Source organism: Cricetulus griseus, chromosome 3 (assembly GCF_003668045.3).
Source record: "Cricetulus griseus strain 17A/GY chromosome 3, alternate assembly CriGri-PICRH-1.0, whole genome shotgun sequence".
NCBI lineage: Eukaryota > Metazoa > Chordata > Mammalia > Rodentia > Cricetidae > Cricetulus > Cricetulus griseus.
Window position 1 is genome coordinate 92,437,126 of NC_048596.1, and position 27,224 is coordinate 92,464,349.

At 40.3% G+C, this 27,224-nt stretch overlaps 1 protein-coding gene across 1 annotated transcript; it reads left to right on the top strand.

Moving 5' to 3' along the window:
- Nucleotides 1-1,846: 1,846 nt before the first annotated feature.
- Nucleotides 1,847-26,382, top strand: Ovch2 (ovochymase 2). Its single transcript, XM_027405036.1, has 16 exons — nucleotides 1,847-1,934; nucleotides 4,828-4,937; nucleotides 6,448-6,539; nucleotides 8,330-8,502; nucleotides 8,847-8,942; nucleotides 9,437-9,588; nucleotides 10,100-10,289; nucleotides 11,353-11,376; nucleotides 13,213-13,303; nucleotides 13,417-13,541; nucleotides 14,409-14,549; nucleotides 14,866-14,996; nucleotides 19,697-19,790; nucleotides 20,378-20,509; nucleotides 23,329-23,409; nucleotides 26,321-26,382. The coding sequence occupies exons 1-16, from the start codon at nucleotides 1,847-1,849 to the stop codon at nucleotides 26,380-26,382; spliced, it is 1,782 nt and encodes a 593-aa protein (XP_027260837.1).
- The last annotated feature ends 842 nt before the right edge of the window (nucleotides 26,383-27,224 follow it).

Consider the following 27,224-nt stretch of genomic DNA (forward strand, 5'->3'; position numbering starts at 1 on the left):
AGCATTTCATATTCCTACATGGTTACGACACTGTTAATCTATATGAATTTCTTGCACACTATGTCTGTCTTAGTTGGGATTTCTATTGCTATGATAAAATATCATAACTAAAAATGACTTGGGAAGGAAAATGTTTACTTCTTCTTACAACTTATAGTGAGTTCCTCATCCATGGAAATCAGAACTTAAGCAGAAATCTAGAGGAAGGAACTGTTGCAGAGGCCGTATCTTTCAGACAATCCTGGACCACCTGCCCAGGTGTGGCACTGCCCTTGGTGATCTTGGCCCTCCCACATCAATTGTTAATCAAGAAAATGCACTACAGACTTGGCTCTATTCAAAGCTTATGAGGCAATTTTCTCATCCCTATTTTTAAATGTCTATAGCTTGTGTCAAGTTGATATAAAACTGGCCAACACAACATGCCAACAATTCATCTAGGAAAAAGGAAAATATGGAAGTAATTATAGCCACTTTTCTGTGTCTAGACATCTACCAGGTGTAGAAGTTAAGATTGTTTGCCTTCTAGAATATACTTTTAAATAGTGGGAAATGAAGTTTCACAAAAACCCCAGGGGACAGCATCCTAAAACCTAAAGGTGTGCCTAGCAGCATACCTTATGGAGTGTGCTACCCAGTTAGTTTTCTCATCTTCTTCCTCACTAACACATAATAATAAGTGTGCAGTTACATTTGGAAAAGTAAAGGAGTAAAATGTTTTAGTATATTCTGGTGCAAACAGCTAAGAATCTTTACACTTGCAAAGGGACAATGTTGATATTGGTTGTGTAGCAAATTCTTCTGAGATAAAACATTGTATCATGAAAGGAAGCTCCTTAAGACTCAGGAAGCTCTAAAGGGAGGCTGGTTAAGGCTCGAGAATTAAACAACACAGCTGGGTAGTGGTAGTGCACAACTTTAATGCCAGCACTCAGGAGGCAGAGACAGGTGAATCTCTGTGATGCCAGCCTGGTCTACAAAGTGAGTTCCAGGATAGGCTCCAAAGCTACAGAGAAACTCTGTCTCGAAAAACCAAAAAGAGAGAGGGGGGGAAAAAAGAAGTAAACAACACAACAACTTTAGGAAGTCCCTGAAACTAACCAGATTCACTATGCCCCTCCCTTCAAAATATATGTAAGCAGTAAAGACTGCTGAAAGACACTCTGAGAAGAGCTGAGCTGCCTAGAAGATGCTCAAACCAATTGTGCTGCCTATAAAACTCTCTCCAACTTGTCCATCTGTCTGTAGGCTGTGCACTGTGCTCTAGGTTCCAAGCTTTTGTAAGCTATCACCCATGCTGGGGTAGGTTTTGGTGATGTGGCAGTCTTTGAGTCATTGCAACTATTGTAGTAACCCCTCACCCATATTCCTATAAGTAACTACAATAAAACTCATTGATCCACCTTACTTTATTGTCTGTCATCAGTTCCCTATCAGAGGTGAGTAAACAGTTGTTTGCATCTCCCCAGGAATAGCTTCACACACAAATTTTCAATCTTCTTATAGAAAAGGGAGCAAAGTAGCTATCACAATGAAAACCTTAGACACAAACCACTTTGCTAAACCAGAAACACTGGGGAAAGCAACTTACTGCTGTAGGTGGAATAGAATATGTTATGCTGCTCAACCAAGACTTTGCTTCTGTAGTTAACCCCCACATCTTACAAAAGACATTTCCAAGAAACCACATTCAGAAACATCTTATGGACAAGGTTGAGTGCCTCAAGTCTTAGTTAATAAATAACCTTGTTTTAAGTGGATTGTGAATTATTGCTATTCTTCCAAAGCTTGCCACCCTTGTTTCCTTAGCCTCTCTACATTTCAGGAGGAAGCTTTGGATCTCAGTATGCCTATAAGTAAGACCAAGCTGATTTTAATACTAGGAATGGTCTGTTTGGAACAAGGTAACTTGGGAACCCTTTCTTCCATCAGAGGTAAGTTTCAAATTAACTCTATAACCACCTTCATTCTTTGTCTGACGGAATCACTCTTGCTGAGAATCATAGTAACAATTCCACTTCTTCTTCATTTGCGAATATAAGAGAAGCAAATTATTTCAGAAACATAGTTGGTTTTCAAAAAATTTCTTTGGATTTTGCTCCTGTGACAAGTATATGAAATTGAAGTCAAACATTTATGGGTGGGGAGGTAAGCATTTTCTCCTAGTTTTACCAACTGATCTGAGATTATTACCTATTTGAATGCATTACATAATCCTGTATTCTTTCATGGAGCAATTCTGGAGATCAGCACAGGTCTGGAAGCATTTAGAATCCTCAGGGAAATTATCCTACTCAGTGACATATAGAGTAAATGATTTCTTTTGTCTTGAATATAATAAGCTGAAAACAGTTGTTGGCACACTTCTCTGTAGTCAGACTTTGTCAGCCTGAAGATTCAACATGTTTTCTGTCTCTGCCTAAGTGACTTCAAGGAATACTAAATTTTACATCTAGCAGATTTATGACTCATTCAACTAAAGCAGATGGAAAATCTTTTAATCATACCTTCCCTAGGTTCAGAATGAAAACACAATTGATTATTTCATGCTCTGTTATTATTAGCTATGTGTCTCTTTGATTTTTAGTTTTCACATCTGCCACATGAAGATGAAAGTGCTTTTTTGCAGGCAAGGTGTGAGGATTAAACAATAATTTATATGGGCAAGCTTGTGTACTTTAACATTGATCTAGTTAGATGTTCTCTTAATGATATATTCCTAAGAAAAATCATTTGCCCCTTATACAAAAACTCAAACGCCCACATAAATACACACATACTGAAATGTTTTCAGGGATGAAGTCTTTTTTGTAAAGTTGTTTCTTCCCTTTACCTGACAGGCACCAGTCTTAACACTGGTATGTGAATTGAAGCTGTATTCATGCCACTATCCCTGAATAACATGTTTTCTGCCCTACATTAAATCTAATTAGATTTGTTCATATCTGACTGTGTGACAGGCCCACAGACCAAGTCTCAGACTCAGTCTCATGGGCAAAGCAGAGGGGGGGTATATGGACACAATTACAAATGGAGGCAGACCACAGCATCATCAGCAAGTTAACCAAGCAACTCTACATCCCGACTTGTAATACACATTGTGCATATGCCAGATGTGGTGTTTCACACCTTTAATCTCAGCATTCCAAAGGCAGAGGCAGGGGGATCATAAGCTTAAGGTCATCTGGAGCTCCATAGTGAAATGCACTTGTCTCAAAAATGAGAAAAAGGAAGAAAGAAAGAGATGGAGGGAAGAACAGAGGAGGAAGGAAGAGAAGGAGGGGAAGGAAAGAAGGAAGGAAGGGAAGAAAATGTTAAAACACCATGTGGATGGAGTCCACAATCTAGTTGTATTCAAGGCCAGAAATAACTATTGACCTCTGGCCTTCATATGTACACATGTGCATGTGTGCCCACACACTGCAGCCCAGGATTCCAACTCCCAGAACTGCACCAGGGTTGCAGACAGAATGCCTTCAGAGGAGCGGGTCTTGGAAAAAATTCTTCTCTATCTGATAAGAAAAAAGGAAGCAACACACACTTTCTTGATGGTAACCTTCTCTTTTACTTCACCTTGAATAAACTCTTTCTTGACAATCTCTCTACACAGTTACATCTCTTTACATACAGCTACGTCCCTTTTCTCCACACCTCTCTTCTATACACATTCTCTACTCGTTACATTTCTTTAGATAACTGATACATCTCTCTTCTATATCATTCACTCACTCACACCTCACACACATTCTCTCATTCATTCACCTCCTTCTACATCTCTCACACTTCTCCCTCCATCACACTTCTCCTGCTACAGCAAAGCCTCTGGACAAATATGAATCACATTTTCAGGATCACACAGCACTTCATGAGTAAACAATAAGAAACTGAGCCATACTGATCACACAGTTTCTCTCGGTCTAGGGAGGTCATGCTGACTGGGCATGGTGATTGGCATTGCCAGACAGAGAATTTCATTGAAATTCAGGACTTAAACAATAAACAGTGAGTTGGCTGGACCTTGAGTGGTTAGGAGTATGTGCAGAAAGTCAATTGCTGCAGTGGGTTATGTCTACCAAAGTTGCTTCATGTCTGACCTTGATTAAGCAATAAACACCTGGGAACTTGTCCTTGTGTATTCATCTCCAGGGGCAACCAGTCTATTTTGAATTTTCTCTAAAGTCTAAAATCAGCTAAATGTGTACAAGGCTGTCTTTGTAGCTGAGAATTCTCTTGTATGTCAGTCTGAGTAATGAAAAATACCCTAGTATTATTGCTATTCATCAAAATTTTAAAGTTAAGCTATATGTGTGTCCAGTAGATGAAATATAAACACACAGGCATTGGGGAAAAAATACCCAGAGATGTTTTAGGGTAGTAATATAGTGGCACAAGAGAAAAATTACAGACAGAGACAAAGTTATTCACAGCCAATGGTCCCATCAGCCTTGCTTCACAAGATTCTCTCCATCAGATAGTTGTTCATCTGGTGGCTTGACCTCATGAGTATCAGTTGTCATTTGCTGTATATTCTCAGTGGCCTCTGGGAAAACCATTGCTACCAACAGCTCTCAGCACCCACACACAAATGAACATACACCCACATACCTAAAATAGAAGTTGTCGCCTGATGACACATATCTTATTCATGACAAAACCTGAGTAATCTCTTGTTTTGTAAAACACAGCTAATCCCAACCATTCACTTAAATCCATGTTGTAATTTTTCTACATATTCCATATGCTACATTTTGTTCTTGCTCAGAGGATTTTTCTATATATCTTAGTCCTAGAATCTAATCACTCAGTGTCTGTCTTGTCTTTTCCCAGCTCCTAACTGTGGGCAGAGTCTGTTTAAGACACAGCCTCAGAATTACTTTAGCCATTTCAGTCGCATTGTTGGGGGAAGCCAAGTGGTAAAGGGTTCCTATCCTTGGCAGGTAAGTCTCTCAAGCCCTTCTCCTGTGGGTGAACTATGATGTCTCAAGCTTGTATATCCCCAGATCACATGCTACCTCTCTTAGGTAACCCTCTCTGGAGAGAAAAAAAATGCTCACAACACCCCAGAGCTGTGCTTTCTTAATCTTGAAAGAAGACTCTTCCCAGCCCAGGTCATCAAGATTAGTGTTCATGGCTGAATTTCTGTTTGGTGGGTTGCCTGACTGTCCTAGGGTTTCTATTGCTGTGAAGAAACACCATGACCATGGTAACTCTTATAAGAGAAAACATCTAATTGGATGGCTTACAGTTTCAGAGATTTAATCTATTATTATCATGGTCGGACATGGCTACATGCAGGCAGACATCATGCTGGAAAAAGACCTACATCTTGATCCACAGGCAACAGAAAATGAATTGAACTAACCATAGCTTGAGCATAGGAGATCTCAAAGCCTGTCCCTACAGTGACAACCTTCCTCCAACAAAGTTTCACCTACTTCAACAAGGCCACACCTCCTATGAGCTTATGGAGGCCAATTACAATCAAACTACCACACTGACTGTTACTGGTAAACGTAACAAATACTTGTTTGAATAGATAATTGGTCACTTGATCAATTGGTTATCTGTTAAATTCAGAAGTTCATATTCAAATCATAATGGTGACCAATTGGTGTTTGTTGTTCTGTGTCTTCTATCCTTATCCTCCTCTCAGTATTTCTCCCTTTTGAGTGTTCATTGTTAGTTTTTTTTGGTTCAAAGCATAAGCTAAAGCCTAAAACTCTCTAAGCATTCATGCACTGTACCACTCCACTGATCTATACAACCTTAGTAGCTTTTTCTGAGTCTCTTGGTGTTTCTTTTATTTTTTATCTCTATTGTTCATAAATAATTTTTGGTTAAAAATTCTAATCAACTGCCTTTTTCTCATCCTAAAAATATGAAGCTATTCATTGAAATAGCTTGTCTATTATAAATCATCTTAGAATCAAATCAAATATTATGGATAGATTGAGTTAAAAACAGAAAGTATGTTAATAGGATCCAGAAAGACATTTCAATGAATAAATGTGCTTTCTACTAAGTTTGACAACCCGAGTTTGATCCCAGGGACCTACATGATGGAAGGAGAGCACTGATGCCCAAGATTATCCCTCTGATATCCACATGCATATCATGAATGAGTACAAGCACACATACACACATGCATGCACACACACACACAAACTCACATGTGTGCATACAGACACACATACTAGTGTAAAAACTGAACAAGATCATGTTAATTATGCTGAAGAGGCAAACTAAATAACATACTTGAAGTTCTAGGGTCATTAAATATATGAGAAAACAGTAGGCCAAACTACTGTTGTATTCATTGTCATAGTCCCTGAGTCATGATCATGGTGTTTAAGCTACTTGTAACTGTCTTTCAGAACATGCTCAGTTGTAGGTTTGGGGAGTGTTCCCCATAGCATTAACTTTCACCAATTTAAATCTGTCATCTAGGTGTCTCTAAAACAAAAGCAGACACATGTCTGTGGAGGAACTATCATCTCTTCACAGTGGGTTATCACAGCTGCTCACTGCATGGCTAACAGGTAGGAAAGCTTGGCTCATGGAAGAGGGCCAGGTTACCACTTCCTCCCCCTTGGAATCAGAATCAAATATTCTTATAAACATAAGGAATCTTCCTAATTGGGTGTCACAAATAAAGCCTTGTGACATTGTAAACTGATCCTCATGCTAGAAAAGGATTCTTTGCCTAAGTAAAATACTGCATTTACATAAACCCACTGAAGTCAACAGAGTAATATCAAAGTCTGACTAGTGAGAGTTTCCTACTAGTTTTGGCATAATATTTCAGTAAAAAAAAAAAACAGCAATACCTTGTTCATTATACATCTTAAGAAGTAGACAAATGGAAACAGAGACAGACCAGTAAAATATAGATTCTCAAGTCTTCCTGTTGGTCTTGCTTCTCAAAGCTTCAACCTACAAACTTCCATTTTTTTTAAATGAGCTTTCTAATACAATTCAAATACTTCACTGTCAGTGTTCTATGCATACACTAGGCTGCAACCAAGATCATATTCCCATAGTTGCCCTTTTAATTTAAGTTTGAAAACATTCTTAGGATGCTAACTTACTACCCAGTTAGCTAGTGAGTACCAAAGACACAAAAATGACTAAGTCATGATGCCTCCCAGGAAGTCCATTGCTTAAAAGAGAAATTAGCCTGGAATGTATTACACATATGTAGACACAGCCACTTAAACATCTGAAAAAGGAAGATTGCTTGAGTCCAGGAATTTGGGACCAGCCTGAGAAATGTAGAGAGACCCTGTATGTTGAGCAAAAATAAAAATAAATAAGCAAACAAACAAATGAATAAATAGCTGACAATGTCCCTACAGTATAGGTAGAGGTAAACTAGAAAGATGTTATGTACTAGATTAAGTAACTGACATATCCAAGATTCAGGAAAACATTCCAAGAGAAATGATGCCCTTTTCAGTAGTGGATAAAGTATCACCTTTGGAAATGAAGGTTCCCAAAGAATGAAAAGCTCAAAATGCTTACTCCATCCCATCTCATCCTATCAAGTTCCTTCTAGATAACACTGATCTGAGGAAATGGCATCTTTCTCATTTCATGGGAGAATTATAAACTACAAATACAAAGAAGGTAAAGAGACAGTCCCCACTTTCTGTTGTTATAATTGGTCCCAAATCCTTGAGTATGTATACTAGAACATCAGAGTTAGGGTGCTGCCCTTTATAATACAAATGCCACATGATATTTTTGACACTCAAGCAACATCCTTACTGGGAAGCACAAATAATTCACAAAATAACTTACTGGGACACCTAATACAGTTGTTGTCAACCTTCCTAATGTTATGACCCTTCTTAATATATTTTCTCATGTTGTCATGACCCTCAGCCATAAAACTATTTTTGTTGCTACTCCACAACTGTAATTTTGCTACTGTTGTGAGCCTCTGAGTGTCTGTGTTTTCTGATAATCTTAGATGACCGCTGTGAAAAAAAGGTCATTTGACCCACAGATTGAGAACCACTGGCCTAATAAGATAGTTGGGTAAAGGATCATATATATTTTAGTTCCCTGAATTACAATGCATGTGAATCTCTCTAGCTGATTACAAATAATACTGATATCATGTTGCTATGTCTACACTTTACAAGCCCTCCACTGGAACTGAGAGTCTCTGTTTTATTTTTCTTATATCAATGTAATCAATCATTCTCAGTTGCTTTGCTCAGCACTCTCATGCTCCACATTATCCACCAAGGTCAATTTGCCAGCATTTACAACCACACTCAGAGGCTCATTAAAACCCCATCTCTTTCCTTCTCCCTTTTCACAGAAAGGTTGCTTTAACTTTGAATGTTACTGCTGGAGAACATAACTTGAGCCAAGCAGAGCCAGGAGAGCAAACACTAGCCATTGAAACCATCATCATACACCCACAGTTCTCCACCAGAAAACCTATGAACTATGATATTGCTCTTCTGAAGATGGTTGGAACCTTCCAATTTGGTAAGTGTTTGTGGTGTACCCTGATCATCTACCCTGTTTCCACATAGACTTTGGTCTGTACTATATCCCCTACAGACAATGTTATATAGCCTGACACCAGCTCTTCTGGATCTTAAATTGGAAGACAGGTTTTTCTGGAGGGTCCCCTACCTAAAATGCCCTTTGCTTATTGTTGTGGGGGTAGGGTTAGGTGGTGTTGGGAAAAGGAAGCTGACCAGTTATCCCTGAAGACACCAGGCAAACCTTCTGGGGTCTTTGGGGACCACTTAGATGCCAATAGGTGGGTAACTATAATACTCTCTCCTGCATGAATTAGCCAAGCCCTGCCTTGATCTTTTCTTCAGGCCCATTTGTGAGGCCTGTGTGTCTTCCAGAGCCAGGAGAACACTTTAAGGCTGGATTTGTTTGCACAACTGCAGGCTGGGGTCGCTTGGCTGAAGGTAAGGGCCACTGAGCCACTCCTCTTAATTCAAATTCAAAACTTTCTGAAGGGTAACCAGAAATCAGAATTTTTAAATTAATTTTAACAACCAGACAAGCATTTCAAATGCAGAGAATTTCAGTGTGCTTAAGAAATTAACATCCAGCCAGGCATGGGTGGTACACGCCTTTAATCCCAGCACTCAGGAGGCAAAGGCAGGCGGATCTCTGTGAGTTTGAGGCCAGCCTGGTCTACAGAGAGAGTGCCAGGATAGGCTCCAAAGCTACATAGAGAAACCCTGTCGAAGAAGAAGAAGAAGAAGAAGAAGAAGAAGAAGAAGAAGAAGAAGAAGAAGAAGAAGAAGAAGAAGAAGAAGAAGAAGAAGAAGAAGAAATTAACATCCTTCCAAAAAGGCAAAACACCTGCATCCAACTGTTGATGATGGAAGGACTGAGTATCTTCACCTCAGAACAGTGAGTGGCTTACTTTGATGGGCCCATCCCTTTGTTCCAGGTGGCAGCCTCCCACAAGTCTTGCACCAGGTGAACCTGCCAATTTTGACTCAGGAGGAATGTGAGGAGGCCCTTTTGAATTTAAGGAACCCTGTTACTGGGAATACCTTTCTCTGCACAGGATCCCCTGATGGAGGAAGAGATGCTTGTCAGGCAAGTGGGTGCAGCTATGCTCCAGGCCCAGGAAAGTTTGTTAGCAGAGGAGAGCCCAAGAATGCTGATTTCAGATAAACCTAGAATCTGCTTTTCACCAAAAATAATAAAGCTTGTGCCAAGGATAAGGTCTTCAGTGTTCCCTTAAGGATGTTTCTTCTTATTTTGAGGTTTCTAGATTAGGGGTGTTGTGAATGTCACTTTTCAACTCTTAATATTCATGAAAAGTGTAATCAGTTGTATCACTAAGCAATCATTAGGAATTTCTGATTCCATGATATGAATAAGAAGGGGAAGGAATTCTTCTGCTTTAATGAGAACCAAAGGTAGAGAGAAGAAGCAGCAACTGACAGACTGCTGTTTGAGGCTCAGATCTTCTTCCAGAGCCTTTGTCTAAATTATTAGAAGTGAGAGCATGTTATGCTTGTCACTGGTGTCCTCATGGGGGAAGGGTGAGCAGGCACCTCCACCAACAATCATGGTCACAGAGGTTTCCTTCTTCCTTCCTCAGGGAGACTCAGGAGGCTCACTCATGTGCCAGAATAGGAAAGGGGCCTGGACTCTGGCTGGCGTAACTTCTTGGGGTTTGGGCTGTGGTCGAGGCTGGAGAAACAATTCGAGGAAAAAAGAGCAAGGATCTCCTGGGATCTTCACAGATCTTAGCAGAGTGCTTCCCTGGATCTACAAACACATCCAGACTGGTAATGAAGCTATCCTGAAAGCTTAGGAAGCTACGGTGATGCAGGGTAAAGTGTATCAGCGTGCTAGACAAGTCAGGACTGTAGGACAGTCACTTCTGTTCATGCTAATCAAGTCAAGACTTGGGGAGGACCACTTCTGTTCTTAGTGTAACCCCTGGGAATTTTGAAATGTACAATCTAAAACAAGCAAAAATCATCTATATTAAAATACTCACTGGAGAATGAGTACATTCCTCATAAATTGCTTTGCCTATGTTTGAAACTATGTTACCTGATCTCCACCTACTTTTCCATTGTTCTAGCAAGTTTCAGAAAGCTAAAGCAAAGCTCAGTAATGATCAACTACTGTTAATCTGAGAGTGATATTTGAGATATCACAATTAAAAGGGACACTAGTGCCTAAAAAATAGAGATCTTAGGAGCTGCTAAGCCACATACAGAACAGCAGATAGTCCCTACCATACTTAATAATCTCACTTCAAATTAGTAAGGCAAAGATTTAGAAACCCTGTATAGAAGCAAACATGTTAAATCTGAAGGGTGGAGTCTACATACCCTCTTCTAGTTGACCAGCCATCTTCGTTTCTACCTGAAAACTCAACTGTTCTCTTAGCTGGTGTCTTCCAGTCTCAAATTGGCTTCCATTATTTCCTGAAGGGATTAGTTAAAGTTAATTCCGAACTGGGAAATTTTTTTTTAAGAATTATTGCACAATGGCAAGTATCTGATCCTCGGTGTGTGACTATTCAAAATACTTGTGGTTGGAGGAAGGTTATTTCTATCTCTGGCCTCTATTTTCATGTTTCCTTGCCTTTTTGCCTCAGTGTAACCTCCAAGTTAATCATTGTTTCTTCATTAATAAGAATAAAGTAAGTGAAATCATTTCAAAACGCCAGGGCCGTTGTCCTACTTTGTCATTTTACCCACCCTGCTGTTCTTTTCACAGATTAAATTTTCAGTATTTGCATATTGGTTTAAAATGCTCTGTTTTTTGTTTTTTTTGAGTCAATTTTTTGTCAAGGTGCCACAAGCTTTGAATCGCATCTTTCTTTTTATTTCTCAGGCCATCGAAGAAAGAGCTCCAGAGGTGGGTACTCCTCACAGCCTGCACTTACAGGAGTATGAATTAACATCCTAACATTTCTGAGTGTCAGTTCCTGTTATCATCAAAAATCTTTCTCTGGTGGTGTTTCTGTGACCACTTGGTATAAAACTCTGAAGAGCACCCACAGCTATCCCTGCCAGTCTGCCAATTCCATGTCCACAGAGCCCTGCTCCCTTCCATGTACCTTTTTGTCAAGTCACAGTTTTGTCTAATTCATCAAACACTAACTGACAAATACTAACTTTCAATTACGTAGTAGGAGAAGACAGGAGGGGTGCAGAAATAGTTAATAAGCTACAGTCCTCCCCCTAAAAGTTTCCCTACTTACACAGGGGTCTTTTCCCTGCTCACTGTGACTCTTCGATGAATTCTCTCTGAGATCTGGAGCAAACTCTTTGTGTGAACAGAGGTGGTGTTTTTCTTTTGTCCTGGATGCCCGATCTCAAATAACACACAGAAGTTTATATTAATTACAAAATTCTCAGCCTATAGCTGAGGTTTATTACTAACCAGCTCTTACAACTTAAAATAACCCATTTCTGTGAGTCTATATTTTGCCATATGACTCATGGCTTTACCTGTCTTCTAGCATCTTGCTTCCCAGCAGCTGGCTCACATCTCTCCCTGACTCTACTCTTCTTCCTCTCTGTATGTTCAGTTCAACTTTCCCACCTAGCCTTATTCTGCCTTGCTATAGGCCAAATCAGCTTTTTATTAACCAATAAGATTAAAACATATTCACAGTGTGCAGAAGGATTAACCCACATCACTCTTCCCTCAGTTACATCATCCAATCCAAGGGAGATTGGTTCTTAGCTTAAGTGTTCACTGTGTCTTTGAGTCTGTAGGATTCTTTCTCAAAAAAGCAATATGGTAAAGTAGACTTCCTAGAGCCAGCCTGCTTACAGATATAAATGACCAGTGCTGTGGGCCTTGGAGCAGAGACATCCTTATCCAGGAAAGACCACAAAGAATGAAGGAGGAAAAATATGGGATTCAACAGCAAGTCAGCCAAAGAAGCTCAAGGGTGGGATAAGTAATGAATTTTCACAGGAGAAAGGAATAGAAAGATAATTTGAGATCAAGTTCTGGAAACTGCACATTTCAGTCCAAAAGCAATGGGAAGTTTATTATTTAGATAAATACATTATAGTTATGCTATAAGAACAGCATGAAGGAGATTAAAGGAAGAATAGGTCAAGAAGAAATCATAATAGATAAAAAATAATAAAGAGTTAAAAGGAGATAGAAAGGAAAAAATTATAACCAGTTTATTGAGTGCTGTTTGTAAAGAGGAATCCAACTTGACTCTTTTTATCATCAGAGCTTTGAAAATTAAAGACTGAAAGCACAAACATAAGCAAATCAGAAGTAGCTGTAATTTTGCTGATGAAGGGAAATTCCACTTGTATCATGTTGAATCTCAGGGAAGATAACTGGATGTTAATGTAAGTCTGACCTAAAGCCCAGAAGAGTAGAGGTAAGAGCTGAAACTGCTGCTGTGACTAAGCCTATGCTGGGGTCCCTAGCAGAAAAAGAAAAGAAAAGACTAGGGTAGAACCAAGAAGTGTCTACACCCACAGAATGAAGCCACAGGGTCAGAGTGAAAGAGGAAAAGAAGTCTCCAAGGTAAGCAGGACATAAAAGGGACAAAAGTTCAAAGCAATGATGTATCATAGGAACCAAGAGAGGAAAATAGTGCATGAATAACGAAAGTGTACAGAGGGAACCAGTGGCTTCCCTGTCCTCAGCTTCTGGAAGGTTGTGATGGTGGCTAACATTGGCTGCCAGCCCTGATGCTGTGGCTTTCCCTCCCAGCTTCATGCAGTAAGCCTGATGGTCTAATACGTGGGTCTGAGGGAGAGCTACACTTCCCAGAAAGCCTCCACCTATACTATGAGAGCAAGCAGTGAGTACTCCCTCTGTTATCCTCCCCCATACCCCACCTCCAGCCTGCCTGTGCTGATCATGACTGTCACTTTCTGTCTAGTAGTAACACCCGCTCCCTGTATCTGCCTGCAGACTGTGTGTCTGGACCCTGCTGGTTCCAGAGGACATGCATATATTGCTCAGTTTGTCCCACTTGGATGCAGAATCTTGTTACCACAATTACCTGGCAATGTATTCCTTAGAAGACAGACTTGTTGGTGAGTGGTCCTTCGTACTGTCAAATGGAAATCCCTGCTAAGTGTACTTACTTAACAAGATCTGGTTACAATATATCTGGCCTCGAGCCATCTGTAAATGCCAAGTTTTCCTTTTCCAATTTTGAGAGAGTGCTCTAGAGTGGGGAAGAACTGAGTCTGAGCCTGCTGGGGGTACTTCAGCAGCTGCATCTGATACTTGTAAAGTCAGGCTGCCTGCACTTTGACCCAATTAGGAGTAAAATTTACACATATTGTTGGGTTCCCCAGTCACCCCAAGCAGGACACTGCTTAACTATATATGCAAGTGGCTTTTTCCTGCCTCAATAGACAAGGAAGAATGACACCAAGATATAGCCATGGGGAGTCAAAGTTTTTTTATGCCAGAAACACAAATGAATGTGGCATAGTGGCATGTGTATGTAACTCCAGAATTTTGGAAACTGAGGAAGGAGGATTGCAAGTTCATGGTCAACCTGGTGTAAATAGTGATATCCTGTCTCAAACAAACAATCAAATTACAGAAACGGAGTAGTGTTTCGTCGATTCTCACTCTGAAGTAGTTTTGCCCACCCCACTGGGAGATACTTGGCAATATTGTAGGAGTATTTTTGACTGTTGCTATTGAAGAGAATACAGGCGATAATATAGAATATAGCAGAAACTATTATAAAGGATAGAGTGTTAAAAAAAGCATCCTTAAAAGCCAAAGAGCAACAGGAACACAGAACATTCTGGATCAAAATCCCAGTAGTGCAGAAGAGACCTAATTAGACAATTGTAAACTTCCAGGACAAGATCACATCTCCTTGGAGCATCTGTGTGATGCCATTTTCCAGACTCTGAACAAAGATTCTTCTCCCATTGCAGGTAAATTCTGTGGAGAAAGTCTCCCTTCGTCCATTCTTGTTGGCTCCAGTTCCATCAGGCTGAGATTCATCTCTGATGCCACAGATTATGCCACTGGGTTTAGTCTCACCTATAAAGCTCTCAAGCCAAACTATCTTCCTGGTAAAAACCATTTACTTCCTTTGCAGAAGTTTTGGCATCAGAGGAGTTGGGCAGGAAGCCCCCACTGAGCTCTGCTGGTTCCACAGTGGAGAAGGAAACTTGGCCAGCTGAAGGATGGGGTCTCTCCTCCCCCAGCCCTGAAAGTTCATTATGATCACTGATCCAAGTGAGCTGAGAGGGTCTTAAGAGTTGTATGAGTTAGTGCAGGAGACTCTCCCTTTGTGTTGTCTCTGCCAAAAGATGTAGTTTATCACTTGGTAGAACACAAGAAGCCTTTCTTTGGTGGTTGCATTTCTTCTGCCCTCCTTTGTTTTAGATTCTGGCTGCAAGTCTCTAACTATCCTCTTTGAAGAAGGCACCATACATAGTCTTCATTATCCTGAAGACTACAGTGATATGGCTAGCTGTACCTGGATTTTTCAAGCCCCCAGCCATTTCCTAATTAAGGTATTGTGTTTGTCCTAAACTAGACATGATATAGTCACAAGATACCTGACAGGCATTATGAAGGCAGAGGTTTTTATCTGATTTGTTTATAGCCAACTTTAGTCCTCAGTACCTGGCACACTACACAATTTTGGAAAAAAAAAAAGAACCAGCCTTGCTTTCCCTGCAGCCACCACTTCATGGCAGTTGCACTCTTTAGCTCTTGTTCCAAACAAAACACAGTTTCCCAGTGTTTCCTTAATCTTTAGACCTGATGACTTTCACAAGTCTTTAGCTCCTTTTAGAGACAAACACTCTTCCTTATGAACTCAAATTAGAAAAAAAATACATTATAACTAAATAAAAAGTTGATAACAACCATGCCAGTGTTATGAAGAGCTCTAAGCAGAGAAGATACAGCAAAGAGGAGCAAGCATAGACCAGGGTCAGGTAGTGTGAGATTCAACAGTCATAAAGTGTATTTAGAAATAATAAGGGAATGCAAGGCTGAGGCCTTTGAATATCATGCTAAGAAATGTATTGCACATTTGACCTCAGTAGTGTGAAGGCCAGGTGTTGTTGCCAATTAAACACTCTGTGGAAATATGTTATTAGGTAGGTGAACAGTCAGGATTAGGATGGAGACAGTCATTTATGTGTAAGTCTTTCTCTTAAAATAACAAATGAACAGAAGCATATGAAGAAAAGACAGAAAAGGAAGAGAAGAGGGAAAGAATAAAAGGCACCCTAACCCCAAGACTCTTGCACAGTTCATTCCACTGGTACAAACATCTCTTTTAGTTATTTTTCTTATTGCTGAGACTAAACCCCTAACAAGACACAATTGAAGAGAGGAAGATTATATTGGGCTTTACATCTTGAGAAGATACAGACCATCTTGGCAAAAAGAAGGCATGTTGGCAGTAGCATGAGGTACATAGTCAAATTATGTCAGCACTCAGGAAGCAGAAAGCAAACAGAAAGTGCCACAAAACCTTAATGTCTGCCTACCAATGACACACTTTCTCCAGTGAGGCTCCACCTTGTAACGATAACTCTTTCCACCAGCCGCCTGAGTTCCCCCACCACGTTAGGGTCCCCAAATAACACACAGAGAATAATATTAGTTACAATGCTGCTGGCCAATGACTACCATTTCTTATTTGCTAGCTCTGTCTTAAGTATCAAACATAACCATTAATCTATATATTTTATAAACACTTAACTTGTCAAGGATGCCAGCAGCATGCTTCCTCTCTTCCTGGGATCACATGGCGACTCTCCTTTACTACATTTCCCAGAATACTCCTCAACTCCTAGCCCCACCTATCTTGCTTCCCTATTGGCCAATGGTGCTTTATTTATCAACAAATAAGACAAACACATACACAGAAGGACTTCCCCTATCACCACCTCCTCAAGGTTTCACAACCTTTCAACACATCAGTCACTATTACCTGAGGATTAAATATTCAAATATGTGAGCCTATTGGGGGATTTCGTATTCAAACCATGATAGTAAAGAATATTTGTCTAAGCTAAGACAAGTACATCATTAGGCAATACAATCAAGGAGATTGCCATCTTATGTACAGGGCCTAGTTAACCACAGCATTGTCATTGGCATCTAACTGTATCTGAGGAGAAAAGGGGCCTGAGATACAGATAGAAAACCAAACTGATGAGTCCTTTTGACACATGAGGAAAAAATAGAGCATTTAAAACACAAAGAAAACCAATTAATTAATTAATTAATTAATTAAACAGATGTGGACAACAGGTTGGGTTTCTCACCAAAGTTAGAATTTAGAGAGAATTAGAATTAAGAATTAATTATCCAGTCCCCACCCCATCCTACCCCACCCCTTAAAAACAATGCAGAATAATGGGACTGAACCATTGAACATTTGGGAGAAGCTGGGCTTCATAAATCTGAAACATCAAATACAGTTAGAGATTAGAAGCCTAAATGAGATCACACCAGCTTTAAGAATGAGTGAGGATGGAGATTTCAGGACAGAGAGAGCATCTGCAATGATTTCTAGAATTGATCCAGTGTTTTGACTTTATAATCATCAGTGCCAAGACTTAGCTTTATGAAAGTACAAAATGACAGAAATATGTTTAGGTCCCTTTCAGAAATTGCTGGAAATTTTGTCTTAATCCCAAGCTAAGTATTTAAAAAAAAATCAAGTCAGCAACTCAAACAAAAGTTCTTAAAATCAAGTACTCTAACACAATCTGATCCAAAGATCTGGTGATTTGATTCATGCTGAGGAATGATGGTAGGGAAATATTTGAATCTTGTTTTCTGTAATAAAGATGCTATAAGGTGTTATGTTTCTATAAGAGCAGGAAACTTAGTATGTGCAGCAAAAACTCCTGAATTCATAACACTGGGCTTGTATCTGAAACGTGGTGTTTCGTGCAGCATTCACAGGCACTACATTATGCAACTGCATGCTTAGTGTCAAGTGTACATGTTATGTCCAGAACCAAGGCTGTAGTAGAGTCACATGATGCAACACAGGCAAGAAGAGCAGAAACACTGTGGATTCATGCTGTGTTTGAGTTAACTTTTGGTCATTGCTCCTTAAGAAAAATTTGCTAACGCCAAATTGTTCTCAATTCCTTTATCCCCTCCATATGAAGTCACAACCTACAGTTTCTTGCTTCCTCTTCAAGTGCTTCCCTTTGTCTGTGTACTTCCCCTCTTTTTGTCTAATGCAAAACAAATACCCCATACAGAAACCAATGCAGAGAAAGAAAGGTAATTACATAAAGACAGCTTCTGACACATTTCTGAGATAGCACAAGAGTATCATGCACAAGAAGAGAGACAAATGAAACTTGCTTTCATTTACCATCAGAATCACAGAAACTGTAGGACCAGAACTGTCATGATTTGTTATTAGTAAACATCTTGGTCTATATTTCTGCTCCACATTCAAAAGCAACTTGTAGTGATATTTTGTTTATGGTCTAACAAATAAAGCTGGCCTGATGATCAGCGTGCAAAGCTAGCCACACTAGTTAGCCATAGAGACCAGGCAGTAGTAACACACATCTTTAATCCCAGCACTCAGAAGACAGAGGCAGAAGGATTCCTGTGAGTTCAAGGCCACCCTGAGCTACACGAAATTGATCCAGTCTAAAAGAGATACAGAGCTAGCACAAAGGTGATCCCAGCACTAGGAGTGACATGCCTTTAATCCCAGCGCTAAAGAGGTGGTGACAGGAAGGGATATGGCTGGGTAGAGAAAATAATATAAGGTGGGAGGAGACAGGACTTCAGAGCAGTCTGAGCAGCAGTTAGTTTAAAGCAGTCCATCTGAAGCAGTCTGAGGAGGCAGTCTGAGGACAGGATTGCCCCTTGGGTCTGAGCATTGGTAGAGATAAGAACTCTAGGGGCTGGCCACTTTGCTTCTCTAATCCTTCAGCTTTCACCCCCCTGAGAGCTGACTCTGAGTTTTTATTATTAAGATGTATTAAAACTTATGCTACAGCAACTGTCTCTACCCTTCACTAAGATTTCTGCTTAGACACTGGTAGTGGATCAGTATTTACCCCTAGTACACAAATGAACTTTAGGAGCCCTCTCTTCATAGAGGGATACTCCTAGACACACTGGGCAGGGTCTAGGCCCTGCTCCAAATGATATGGCAGACTTTGAAGATCCCCCAAGGAAGGCCTCACCCTCCCTGGGGAGCAGAAAAGGATTGGGATAGAGGGGTCGGTGGGGGGCCAGGGGAGGAAGGAAGGGAGAAGAAACTGAGATTGATATGTAAAAGAAGCTTGTTTCTAATTTAAACTTAAAAATGGAAAAAAAAAAAGATTTCTGCTTAGAGCTATGAATTCTCCAAGTTTACTGCTCTGATTCTGAGTTCCTTTTGCTGGTGCCTCTTGTAGCTTCCAGGCACCACTTAGTTTGATAGCAGCCCTTACATCCATTTGTAACTGTCAGTGAGAAGTGGTACACATCGGTAGCAACAGAGAGCAAATGTGAGGAGGAGATAGATACATCTTCCCAGGTAGAAAGATTTACCTGCTTTGTGAGAGATACAACTCCTTTAAGCTTTGACTCTAGTGAACTGGGAATTCACAATTAAATACCAAGAACAAGGTTTACAGTGTAAGATTTCTAGAAAAGCATTTTGTGCTTAGACAAGTACTTACATGGCCAAGTATCACAACCCAAAATGGCCTCCAGAGAAGATAGTCTCTGTAGGATGGTCCTTCCATTTCCTGCAGCTGCTAGGGAGCTCAGACATCTGCACAGATCCCTACCTTTACATGCAGGCTGTGTTTGATAGCTTTTATGTTTCAATCTTTTTAATAATCTCCTGTCTTTTTCTAAGTTACTTAGCCACTCATGAATAGCTCTAGAACTTTCTCAACTAAGTTCTTACTTAGCCTAGAGCGATGGTTCTCAACTTTCTTAATGCTTCAATCCTTTAATATAGTTGTTCATGTTGTGGTGACCCCAGTCACACAATCATTTGTGTTGCTACTTCATATCTGTAACTTTGCTACTGTTATGAATTGTAGTGTAATATCTATGTTTTCCATTGGTATTAGGCAACCCTTATTAAAGGGTCATTTAACCCCAAAGGGTGTCATGACCCATAGTTTGAGAACCACACTTCTAGGGCAAGGTGAGTGACCTAGAGGTATCTGCTCACTCCTTGAGTTTCTTTAGATGTAACCAGGATTCTTCTCAGCTGTCATTTCAGAGCCTAGAAATAGAAGAAAATGGAGACTGCACTTTGGACTATGTGACTATACACAGTGATGTTGAGAGGGAGAAGGAAATAGGTTTGTATTTCCCTGAAGCCCTGGCTTTCCCCAGTTGACCTTGGACCTGGTCTTGAGATGAGGAATAAAAGGGTTTTTTTTTTTTTCATTTTCCTGTGCTCTCTAAACCTCCTCCATCCCTCTCTCTAAGGTCTCACCATCACTCCTGCTTTTGTGTAAGGGAGCAAAGAGCAAGGACCAAAGAACTATTTGAACAAAAATGTGAAGGGTCCAAACAAAGAGGAATCAGATAGAGACAAGCCTTATGGGCTACGGAGGCAGCTCGGTGGTAGAGTGCTTGCCCAGAATGCACAAGGCCCTTGGACTCATCCTTAGTACTGGAGTGCCTCAAAAAAATTGCTTAGTAAATCTTGTGGCTTGCGATAATAACTTTAGGAGCACTTTAGGAGTATTTGGCAGATGAGACAAACCTGTAATGATGGTGGGTTCAAAACACATTTTGAAGAGACAAATCCCTTTGTTTTGAAGATGAGTTTTGATATTTGTCAGAAAAGCTTGTCAACAACTATTGAATGCTCACTTGTTTTTATTTATCTAATGTTTTAATCTATTCACTTGGATCCACTTACCTGTATGGGGCCTCACAGCTCGCCTATGTGGCTATGTGGTACCTGGCCCTGTGCTGAGCACCTCCGGTGTGATGCTCATCAGCTTCCAATCAGATGAGAATGGCACCTCCAAGGGCTTCCAGGCTGAAGTCTCCTTCATTTCTAGAGCAGGTAAGAAGTTAAAGGCATCAACTCTCAGGCTCCCAGCTCTAATCTTTAGATCATGGTAGGAAAGAGCAATCTGAGCAGTACAACATGGGTACCACTGATGCTTCTTATGGCAATTACATCCTATGAAGTCACCAAGAATGCTGAGTAGGGGACAGTAAGCAATTTGATGTTCCTAGGAATAGATGTGGTTAGGTTTTACAACCTCTGGTGTGTGTATCAACCAGTCAGTATATAAGTTTCATTAAATCCACCTTATTTAGTGTGTATTTTTTTACTCACTAACATTAAATTCATGGAGAACAGCACTACAATGCATGTCTAGAAGAAGCTTATGTATCTTGGCCAGGTGGTGGTGGTGCACACCTTTAATCCCAGTACTCAGGAGGCAGAAACAGGCGGATCTCTATGAGTTCCAGGCCAGCCTAGTCTACAAAGCCAGTTCCAGGACAGGCTCCAAAGCTACAGAGAAACTCTGTCTCAAAAAACTAAAGAAAAAAGAAGAAGAAGCTTATCTAGCACATGAATTTTGATTTATTTTTGTTTTGTATCTGTCCTGGTACTTGATGTAGCCTTAGACTCGCCATCTTCCTGACTTCACATCTTTAATGTCTTCAATAGTAGGACTACAGGCTTGTACAGCCAGGCCTAAGTCATTCTTTTTTCTTTCTTTCTTTCTTTTTCAGTGTGTGTGTGTGTGTGTGTGTGTGTGTGTGTGTGTGTGTGTGTAACTACATATGCAAATGTCACACCAGACATTTTGAGGTCAGAAGACAGCTTTCAGGAGTCTGTTGTCTTCTACCACAATGTGGGTCCCAGGAATTGAACACAGGTCATGAGGTTTGGCAGCCAACACCTTTACCAGCAGAGCCATCTTGCCAGCCTCAAGCTCATGTATTTTCTACCTGAGATATAGTTTGGTCTTCTTCTTGCATTAGGAAGCACTTCAGCTCTCTTCTTAGGAGCTATATTAAACAGCTAAATCACCAATAAAAAACACAAAAGCGTATACACACACAAACAACAGCAAAATGACAGTGCTACAAATAGACTGTGGCAAGGACTTTTGTTTGTAGCATGAAAGCTGGAACAAGAAGTTAGAATGGGGGACTGGAGACAGAAAAGATGGAGGTTAAAATCACTTTCTACTCTTTCAGAGGGCCATGTTCCCATTCACAGTACTCAGGGAAGCTTGTAACCATGTGTAACCCTGGTTCCAGGGAATCTAGCACTCTCTTATGGCTTCCACAGGCATCTGGCAGACACACAGGGCATACACATGCATATACAAGTGAAACACTTATACATATAAAGTAAATAAATCTAAAAAGGGAGGAGGAGGAGGCAGTGGCAGACTGAGCCTTTTTCCACCTCAGCTGGTAACATGGGCATCAAATGGTTCACAAAAGCCTACATGCCTGTAGGGTTATGTCTTAATTAATGTTCTATTGTTGTGAAGAGACACATGGCCACGTCAACTTACAAAAGGAAGCATTTAATCGTGAGCTTGCCTCAGTTTCAGAGGGTTAGTCTATGATCTAATGATAGGTAGGAAGCATGCTGGCAGGCAGGTAGGAAGGCAGGCATGGCACTACAGCAATAGCTTCCTGATCCGCAAGAAAAAGAGCAGAGTGAGTGTCTTAGTTAATGTTTTATTACTGTGAAGAGACAACACAACCAAAACCATTTTTATAACACAGAGCATTTATTGGGGGCTTGCTTGTAGTTTCAGATGGTTAGTCCATTTTATCTTTATGGGGGGAAGCAGACAGGCATGGCGCTACAGAAGCAGCTGAGAGCTTTACATTCTGATCCAAAGGCACCAGAGAGAGAGAGAGAGAGAGAGAGAGAGAGAGAGAGAGAGAGAGAGAGAGAGAGAGAGACTAGGCCTGGGGTGAGCTTTTGAAACCTCAAATCCCACTCCCAATGATAAAACTCCTCTAACAAGGCCACACCTTTTAATCTTCCCCAACAGTTCCACTCCCTGGTGACCAAGCATTTTAATATGTGAGCCTGTGGGGGCCATGTCATTCAAATCACCATAGTAGGTTTTGAAATTTCAAAGTCCACCCTTCGTGACACACCACTCCCAACACAGTCCTACCCTTAGTCCTTTCTAAACAGTCCACAATCTGGGAACCAAATATTCAAATATATGAGCCATTCTCATTCAAGCCACGATGATTAGGCAGATTCATGCGTGTACTCCACAAAGAATGAAATTAGACTGCATGTCTGAAATTGGCTAGTCCTTTCTAGGTGTATGGCCTTAGGAATGTCATCTAAGACTCATTATTTCCAATCTTATGATGGAAAAATAGTTCATTTTATAAGAGTGCAGTAGGGAGCTATAATCAGTGGTAGAGTATCTTATTAGCATGCATGAGGTCCTAGGTTCAACTCCTAGCACAGCTAAGAAAAAACAAAGAAAAACAAACAGGATGAGAAAGGGATTAAATCAGAGAAGATTCACTTGGCTATGAGCAAATGTGGAACACATACTCAGGAAAAAGTTCATAAAGCACCTTCATCCATCCTAGGCCCTGGACACTTGTGCTACCCAACCTCCATATCTTCATGATTCTTCTGTATAGGAAATCCAAAGAGCCAGTTATCTACTTCTCAAGCTTTCCATTTTGTTTAGACCTTAAACAGCTGCTGAAGGGGAACCCAGGTTGAAGTTAAAATATTCCACCCCTCTAAGAGACCCATGTAGCCCTGTTTATTGAGGTATCTCCACAATTCTGATAAGGTCACCATAAATCATTTTCTGATGTCCCAAACTTGACAGTCTGTGAGCCAAACATTCTGTTTATACTCAGATCTCAATATCTCCATATCAGAGGATGAATCAATGCTTCTGGAGACATGGGATATACTACCTGGAGCAATGAAAGTTCCTGGTAAGCTGCTTTGAGGATTTGACTAAGCAATCTACTCAGGGCTCAGTAAGAGCTGGGATAAATTAATGTCTTCTTAAGTGTGTTGGAACCCTAAACTACAGTGCTTCAGAAGGTGACCCTTATATTTGGAGATAAATCTTTATAGAAGTAATTGACTTAAAATGAGGTCATTGGAGCATGCCAATCTATATGACTTATGCCTTCATAAAATGTGGAAATTGGATGCAGAGAGAGGCACACAAAGAGGAACGCCATATGAATATGAAGACAAACATCGGGGGACACCAGCAACTGACAGTGACCTACTGTATCAAGGGGAGAGGCATGCAAAGCATTGAGAAGCATTACAACCATCAGAAAGAACCAGCCTGCTGGCACACTGACTTTGGACCTCTGTCCTCCAGAAATGTGAGAAAATAAATCTCTGCTATTCTGGCCTCTGGTGCAGTTTATAGAATTCTTTTTAACAGTTGCTTTAACTAATGATTTCATCAGAAATGGCTAACACATTTGTCAGGGCTGACTAAACATCCACAGCACTGGCAATCAGGAAGGAGAACCCAAGGGAACACCAGAGTCCAGGGCTGAAGTTGTTCCTCCACAGGAAACCTTCTCTCTGAATGTGTCTCTCTGTTTTTCTTTCTCCCTCTCTCCCTTTGATACAAGGTCAAGAATGAGGTAAGCAAGATTGAGCTTTCGTACCTGATCTTCCTGCCTGTCTACAGTGTGCTGGGATTACAGGTGAACACCACTGTGCCTGGTTTGTGCAGTGTTGAGTATCAAACCAAGGCTTCAAGCATGCTGGGAAAACTCTCTATCACTTGAGCTTCATACCTTGTTCTCCCAACAAGCAGGAACCTCAGTCCTCACTTTGAATACTTACAATGAATCAAGCCAGGCCAACCCACATAGTCCAGGATGGTCTGTACCTGGAGGTAATAGGTTAGGGATTTTAGTTACATTCATAAGATCCTTTTTCAACAACTCCTACATGAGTATCTGGTTGAATAACTGCAGTTGGTAGCCTAGCCAAGTTGTCATATCAAAAAAGCCATCACAGAGATGTGTGGGATATAATTATTGTCCTTTCTGCTAAGAACAGCACAAAAATATTTCCAGACATAAGAAGAAAAAAAATGATCCCTAATTTGTGGGGAGGCTTCACTGTGCTTCAAGTAGTAGCCTGACTCATAAGACCCCTGCACTGAATACTATTAGCTGCTCTGCTGTGGTTTCATGTCAATGAGCATTGAGAAGGGCTGGTCCTTTTTTTATGTGGTTTCTCCATGACACCCATGGACACATGTGTACTGTCCTGTTTCATATGGAAGATACAGACACAGTAGAGGGGGAACCAGGCAGAGGATGGAGAGAGGGAAGATTTTATAATTTGCCATTCTGTTGAGAGAGTGGGATAGAGGGAGGGAGAGGGAGAGAGAGAGACAGAGAGAGAGCACATAATTTTTATTTTACTTATTTGTTGTTAGTTCTCCACATTCTTTGACACATAGAGACACAGTGTAATATAGTAGGAAGAGTGAAGGCTGATTTTAATGAGAAAGGATTTGAGTAACCTGAACCTTTTGGTTCTGGCATCTTGGACATTGACCTCTTGAATACCTGGGTAAAGCATGAATGCAGTGTTTCTTCTCTTGGCCACCAGGGGGCACATTTAGCAAAACTATTTTAGCATTCTAAACCAAGAACAGTATTTTTTCTAAAGTCACATTACAACAAAGAGCAAGACATTCATCATTTTAGTCCAACAAACTACTGGGATGCCCAGAGCAAGGTTGGTGTCAAGCAAAAAATTGGTAAATAAAATTAATTGAATAATCCACAAATAGCTCCTGAAGTCAAACTTCAGTGAGAGGCTTTCCTGACTTTCCTATCACTGAACTCAAACCTTCGTCACAAATTCCTTGCTCCACACAAGCATCATAGAAACTTTAAAATAATAAGAAAAAAATTTTGCATGTGCCCTATTTAAGTTCCACATGATACATGCAAGGACCACAGCAAGGAGACAAAGGGAAAATCTGGGCCCTTCATCAGTTACCCACTGAAAGCAAGCTTTTGACAGTTTACCATAAAATCCAGATTAGGTCACAATGTCAGAACCCTGACACACTAGGCCGGCCATCCTATGACTAGCCTGAGATAGATAAGTGATACACAAAGGACAGACAGACAGAGAGTTGTGACTGACAGGGAAATTCCTATAATATATTCTCAGCAGATTCTTAGAGTCAACTTCTGAGTTGATTTTCAAGTAGTTTATCAGAACAACATTATATAGCTCATAATGAATCTCCCTCTTGATGCTATCAGAAGCCCTGAAACTTCATATAATCTTAGGTAACTTAAAAGCACTAACTATGGAGGTCACCCAGCTGAGAAATGTGTTAGCTTCCCATTAACTTTTCTATAGTGACCACCTTTAACATGTGGATCTGGTAACAGTTCCCCTGGTTACTTTACAGATACTTGAAGGTTACCTTTGTCCATAACAGTAATATTTCACTGGAACCTAAGATACCCATTAAAAGACTAAATTGGAATGAAAGGCTCAGCATCTATGTATTCATTTTGTATCAGCACCATTGTTATCTTGACCCTTGAGTCAGATTCTCCTCAGCTCTTCACATTGAACTTTTGTTTGTTTGTTTGTTTTTGTTTTTGTTTTTCGAGACAGGGTTTCTCTGTGTAGCTTTGGAGCCTATCCTGGCACTCGCTCTGGAGACCAGGCTGGCCTCGAACTCACAGAGATCCACCTGCCTCTGCCTCCCAAGTGCTGGGATAAAAGGCGTGTGCCACCAACGCCCGGCCACATTGAACATTTAAGTTGGTTTTGCCAGTACTACAATAATTCAGGACTAACTTGTTAGAGATGCTGTGTTTTTCTCCATAGCTCAAGCACCTAATGCACCTCAACCTTGTAAATTCTGGGACCTTGTCCAGAGCAATCCATGAGGTCAGGCTACTTATGCAAAATAATGAGTCATTTGGCAGTTATTGGATTAAATCACACCTGTTAGCCTACAAAGGCCAACAGCAGAATGGTAGCTCTCAAGACACAAACATCTTTTGAAACTGTGTGCATTACCAGTAGATAACTCTACCAAACTTTAACCTGTTAGAGAATCAACAAAGGCTTGCTGCTTCTGTTGTCAGCATGCAGCTGTTTGACCCCTCTCTGTCACAGCACTATTTTACATCACTCCATGCCCTAACATCCCATCCTGTGGTAAGTTACACTGAAAACAACTAGAGATTGTCCCTGCACTTTGCATGTAACTTGCAGCACAAGACTAATGAACAATGCACTATGTTATTAACATGTATGAGAATGATATGTAAAAAATAACAATCATGTAACTACATGGACAATACCTATTCCTTGAAAGTTTGAAAATGCTTGTTTCAATTTCCTTCACAATCACTGAATTTTTAATTTAAAATTTTCTTCATATAATTGGGATAATTTATCATCTCAGTTCAGGCTTTCCTCTTCAATATCTTGAGTTATATAAAACATTCCCTGTTGGTCAGTCCTCTTACTTTAGAGATAGCTTCTACTTTATGTCCTCAATTTTATATACTTTAAAAATAATTTTTGAAAAATATACTAGCTAGTGTTTCTATCATTAATAAAATTTTTACTTTTCTTAGAAAAAAGAAAAGTTTTGAAATTTTCGATAATCCTAATTTCTCTGCCTGTGCCCTATTGAGTAATTCCAGTTGACCTGAACAGGTAGATTGAACAAGGGCAGGACAATGATGCTGAGATCTTTTCTGCACATAACTGGCAGGTG